Source organism: Caretta caretta, chromosome 2, assembly GCF_965140235.1.
Source record: "Caretta caretta isolate rCarCar2 chromosome 2, rCarCar1.hap1, whole genome shotgun sequence".
NCBI lineage: Eukaryota > Metazoa > Chordata > Testudines > Cheloniidae > Caretta > Caretta caretta.
In genome coordinates this window covers 22,703,861-22,709,860 of record NC_134207.1, presented here as the reverse complement: position 1 = coordinate 22,709,860, position 6,000 = coordinate 22,703,861, and the positions used below count along the sequence as shown (strand labels likewise).

General features: G+C 44.7%; 1 protein-coding gene across 3 annotated transcripts in view; it reads right to left on the bottom strand.

The window, feature by feature from the left end:
* Window positions 1-644: 644 nt before the first annotated feature.
* FBXO32 (F-box protein 32) overlaps window positions 645-6,000 on the bottom strand; it is a 29,942-nt gene continuing 24,586 nt past the window's right edge. For all 3 annotated transcript variants that reach the window (XM_048841613.2, XM_075124950.1, XM_048841615.2), the window contains exons 7-9: window positions 4,991-5,173; window positions 3,621-3,764; window positions 645-1,591 (exon numbers count right to left, since the gene is read on the bottom strand). In XM_048841613.2, coding sequence (XP_048697570.2) covers window positions 1,502-1,591; window positions 3,621-3,764; window positions 4,991-5,173 — 417 coding nt within the window. In that variant the 3' untranslated portion in view covers window positions 645-1,501. The remainder of the gene's footprint in view (window positions 1,592-3,620; window positions 3,765-4,990; window positions 5,174-6,000) is intronic.

Here is a 6,000-nt window from a genome sequence, read left to right as displayed (position 1 = left end):
CTTTTATACATGGACTGGAATCTGCCAGATCAAGTTTGTCACATTCATGAGTTATACATAATAAAGGAGATTAGAAGTTTGGCCATTAATTTCAGTGGGACCAAGATTTGTAAGCACTAATTCTCACTGTATCTCTGTTAATCTGGCACTGGCAGGGAGATGGATGAGATAGAAATGATCAGGGATGTCAGGTGATTAGAAATCCTATTTACCCTAAGGACTGACTGTACCCTTATTACACTAGGACTCTATGGCTGGCTTTCCTCGCTGCTTTTCCTGTTCCTTACAGCAGTTACAAACAAATGGTATTTATCTTACATGTTATGAGCCAGATCGTCAGTGAATGTAAACTGGCACAGTTCCACTGGCCCCAGCGGAGCTTTACCTAGTTAGACCTATCAGGAACCTGGTCCTATGGGGCTGAGTCATCTCTCAGTTACACCAGTTTTGACTTTATTTCAGTGGAGTTACATGGGGTGGAGAGAGTCCGACCCAGTGAACCAGATGCTGATCTCAGACAGGTGTAAATACAGAGTAATTCCACTGAAATCAATGGAGTTATGAATTTACACTAATGAGAGGTTAGCTCTGGCTCCTTATTCATCCATCATGCACCTGCCTTAAATACAAATCCTCACCCTTGGTTTGTTTTTTTTTTTTTTTTTGCTTACTCTTTTATAAAGACAACAAAATTAAAAAAGAGGAGGGACTAAAATCTTAGGTATTTCTAAGGTGCTCATCATCTGGGCATTCAAGCACTGAGTACAGCAAGAAAACTAATTAAAAAAGTAAGCAGTAACGTAAGAAGAAGTTTGCTTACGGTCATAAACATAATTTCCCTTTAAATCATTGTACAAAGTATAACAGTTCACATTGCATAGTGGGTTATTGTTTCAAAGGTACTCTATTTATTCGAGGTAGAAAATGGCGTGGTGTGTTATTTTCAGTTTTAATTAGGATCAAACCCTAGATGTTTTGCATATTTCTGAATGCATCCAATTTTATTCTTTTTAACATACAAGTATGATTAAAACTCGTTGCAGGGAATTTTTCCCCATAAATATTTTAAAAATGTCGTATTTATAAATATCTGTTGTAAATAAAACCAGATGGAGGAGCAGTTAAACAGTCCTACTCTCATACGTCTCTCTTTTCATTTATTAGAAACTGAAAAAAATATAGAGTTTTCAAATGGCCATGGGGCAAATTCAGTTTTAACTTCTAAACAGAAAGAAATTTCTGCCCTGTATCTTGTACTCTGATAATAAAAAGGTGACTTTTTACAACATTGCCTATACACGCCAGTCTTGTTAGAAGTCCATAGTTCTTAAACATCAAACGTCAGCGAGCAATTTCACCTTTCGTCTTGAAGATCCTCTTGTTTGCTTGACTCAGGAGCTTCAAACAAACACCGACATTTACACTATTTACAAGTTCAGTGTCCAAGCTGAGCCTTATAAAGTGTCTTGTAAGAATACGATATGGTGTGAAGAACCAGGGTTCAGAATCTGAACAAGTTGATAAAGTCTTGGGGTGAAAGAGAAGTGGAGCAGCTCTCTGGGTTGTTGGCTGTGCAAGGGTGGTCAGTACCCTGAAAAAAATAATCCGGTTAGAGAGTGGCCACAGAACCAGTGTCACAGCTTTAATTGGTGTACAATGCTCTGTGTGCCACATGCTGAGCATCCCATTTGCAAACGGATAGATTAGAGTGCAGAGCTGAGAATACTAGAAGGTGGGTGTACAACTGGATGTAAAACTGTACCCAAAGAGTAGTTATCAATGGTTCACTGTCAAACTGGGAGGATGCACCTAGTGGGGTCCCACAGCCCAGGGCCACCACGCCCTCTCTGCCCCATGTTACCGGTGTGTGTGGAGGGGTGCTCGGTCCTTCTCCCGCTGCGCCACCCTCCCCCCCGGCACGTTTGGCCACTCTCCCTGGCAGCCAGGCCCAGGCGGGAAGTGGGAAGGAGCCACTTCTCATGCAGTTCAAGCTGGCCAGTCCGGGTCACTGCTCCGTGCAGTGCAGCAGCTGTCTGAGAGAGCCTGGTTGGGGAGGTGGCAGTGGGCCACTCCCTGCCTGTGCCTGGCTTCTGGAGACAAGGGCCGAGCGAGCCAGAAATGTACTGGGGGGTGGGAGGAGGGGGTTCTGGCTCGCTCAGCCCCTGTCCCTGGCACCCAGGCCTGGGTGGGAAGTGGCCCACCTCTGCCTCCCCAGCCGGGCTCTCTCAGGCAGCTGCTGCGCTGCACGGAGCAGTGACACAGAGTGCTTCGCATGAGAAGTGGCTGGTCCCTCCCCCTCCGCTCCCAGACCCAGCTGCCAGGGATTGGGGCTGAGCATGCTGGGGGGCAGGTGCAGCAGGAAGACAGCGTCCCTCTCCCTAGCAGGACCATCTGGGGGGCAGTTGAGCCCGCAAGTCCCCCTATACGTTGCCTCTGCTGGGGCTCATAGTAGATCACAAATTGAATATGAGCCATGAATGTGATGTTCATACAAAAACGGCTCATGATCTGTATCTAAGACATGGGAGGTAGTTGTTCCACTTGGCACTGGTGAGCCCTCAGCTGGGAGTACTGTGTCCAATTCTGGGTGCCACACATGAGGAAAGACATGGACAAATTGGAGAGTCCAGACAAGAGCAACAAAAATGGTAATGGGTTTAAAAAAAATCTGACCTATGAAGTAAACAAAAAAAGACAAAACCCCACAACCCTGGGTAGGTTTAGTCTTGCGAAAAGATGACTGGGGGGTGGGAGGGAGAAGGACAGAGAGGAGAACAGTCTTCAAATATGTTAAGGACTGTGATCAGTTGTTCTCCATGAAGGGAGGTCAAGAAATAATCAGCTTAATATATAGCAAGGGAGATTTAGGTTAGATATGAGGGAGAAGTTTCTAACTATAAGGACAGTTAAGCTCTGGAATAGGCTACCAAGAGAGGTTGTGGAATTCCCATCTTAAAAACCTCCAATAAACAGGTGAGACAAACGCCTGTCAGGGATGATCTAGGTTTACTTGGTCCTGCCTCAGCACAAGGGGATGGACTAGATGAGCTCTTTAGATTCCTCCCAGTTCTACTCTTTATAGGAGTCTATAACAAATGTTATACTCTCCTTTGGCAATGAACAGGTCAAGGCTGGGCTTTAGATTTCAGGGACAGTTATCAATTCAAGGGAGAAGGGTGACAAGGATTCAAATTCACTCTCCCACTCATCTCCAAGGGACAGAGACCTGATTTGGCTGTCAGTTAAATTCGTGTCAGAGCAGAGTAACTCTGAGGTCAATGGAGTTATTTCAGATTTACACCACTGTAGTGGACAGGAGAATTTGGCCCCAGGTTTCAGTAAATGCCTCAAATTTGCTGTAACACTCCAGGAGCCCTCTTCTCCCATAACAGGGTGGAAAGCTCCACTAGATCCTGTGGGGGAAAAGATAAAGCCCCAGAGAGTAACAGGAAAATGTGAAGGAACTTGAATTGAGAGCAAGCAAGTTTTAAGTGGTGTTGGACTGATTTTTGGAGGAGGTCAGCACTTGCAACTCTCATTAACTTGAATTAGAGTTGTGGGCACTCAGCACTTCTGAGAAATCAGGCCCTCAATCAATTCTACCAGCAAAATACCCATACCTTCCAGGAGAGGATGTGGCAATGTCTGCAGAGCTGCAGTGTGTCTCCATACTGCTCTTTCCTCGGATAACACCTTATAAGTTTAAAGTACATCTTCTTCCAATCCAGCAACCCCTTCTCAGATAAGATTATCCGTTTACGAATCTAAAAATCAGAGTAAGAGTGGACTGAGTGTACATGAGGGCTTAGTTTTGTTTGCAGTATCACTTCAAGACCTTCCTCCTCCTGCACATAGTAGCCAGCATGTAATTCTTGCTGATTGCCACATGATCTCATCTGTAGTAGCAAGAGAATCTGTTCTGAGCCTCTCCACATTAACAGTCTCCTTATTCTAAATACACTACACAATATCAATACTAGAGACCAATCTTATCTTTTACACAGATTCTTTCCTGTTGCACATTGCTATACAATGGCTCCAAGGGCTTCACCATGATTCAGAAACTCTAAAAATGACTATCGGGGTAACAAACTTTATCCCATGTAGTGGTTTCAGGAATTAAACTGCGTTTCTTTTCTGCACAGATATCTTTAAACCTGGAGTTGCAATATTTGCTTGCGAGACATTCACTTTTAGGACATCGTCATTAGTGGTGGAGATCAGATTTGGATCTATTTGTCACACCATGTGACATATAGTCAATATAGGAAAAAAATATCTCCCCAGAATCCAGATCTTCAGCAGATGTAAATCTGTGTAGGTTTGCTGACATCATTGGAACAATGCTAATTCACACCAGCTGAAGATCTGGTCCCCCAGTTTGTGTGTGTATATTTAGTGCCTATGAATGGTACCAGACTGGCAGCCCTAGAGACTGAAAACCTTTACCTCAAAACAGATACAATATAGCAACAGGGTTAGCTTCCCACCAGTGGTTAGCAACTCAGATTGGGAGGGATCTTCCCACTAAAGGGCAAGAGAGGATAGTTCATGGTCCAGTCAATCCTTGGCCACTCCATGGAGACTGTCAGCAACGCTGCCAGTTGCGATGATGGGTTGTTTGAGGTGGGCAGTTACTGTTGGGAACTACACACACACAGAACTCCCTAAGCCTATGGTACAAGTAGAAGTGGTACCATCCTAGGCCATGCGGGTTGGTTAGCAGCCTAGATTGGAGGAGGTGCATGTGCATGTTATTGATGCTACAGCCCTCTATTTCAGGCACCAGTATGGTGGCATTTACAACACTATCAGAATTTCCCCTCAGGGATAACCTTTATCGCCATTGTCTTGTCAGCCCATATGAGGGACTCGCAGCATGCCCCTCAGACAGATCTTCCTTGTTTGACTGCTTCTTGGTTCTATGTGTGTTCAGTCACAAATGGGTTACAACAGGAGACTGACTGAGGTTTAACTTTCATCCCATTACCTGTCGGTCTGTGAAATGGTATTGGCAGAGCTTTTTCCACAGCAGCCGGTCCTCACTGAGCACTTGCAGTTCAGGGGCCACTTGCCCAAGGCTGACAAGGTCTCTCCCATCAGTTAGCCGCTGCATGATGTTTAATTGTAAACACAATGGCAGGTCTGTAAAGGTCATTCCTTTAAAGGCAGGCTGGAAAAAGAGTGTAAGAGCTCAGTTACGAAAAGCAGGCAATTCTAAATGGGAGTAATGTACTACTTGCTAAATATTTTATATACACAAGATACAGTGACACTGGATAATTTCCCATCCAGGGGACAGATCAGTTTCCCTAGGAGATCTTATGGTGGACTGTGGTGTTGTTGAGCCATTATTTCCAGTGTGAAAAGTACTCGTATCCACTGTTTACTGTGGCAGAGCAACAATTGTGATGTGCTATCAAACGTTGACTGCACGGTTTACTCCCCTCACAACTGGAGGGGAGGTTTATGGTGCCAAAGCTCCACTATAGTGGACCAGGGCATTACAATCTCTGTAGGTCACTTCAGAGAACCGGAGGGGCAATACTGTTCCCTAGCAGGTTAAACCTCCAGTCTATACAGTTTAAGTCCCTTGGAAATTTCATGTTCTACTAAGACAATTGTGTTTTACTTTGCAGGGTCGCATGATCCTTACATTAACCAGTTAAGAGATGTTCACTAGTAATGGTACCAATGAAGATTTCCCTATAATTGTTTCCTACAACATTGCTGGCAATGCTACCTGTTACTCAGGAAATATTTAAGAGTATTTTTTTTTTAAATTGTTTCCTACAGAGAATACTTCTAGGACCGTGTCTGCATTGTGGATTTGCCTCAATTACAGTCATCATTGCCTAGGAACCAGTTTAGCTACACAAATGCAAATCCCTGGTCTAGACCAGTGGTTCCCAAACTTGTTCCGCCGCTTGTGCAGGGAAAGCCCCTGGCGGGCCGGGCCGGTTTGTTTACCTGCCGCATCCGCACGTTCGGCCGATTGCG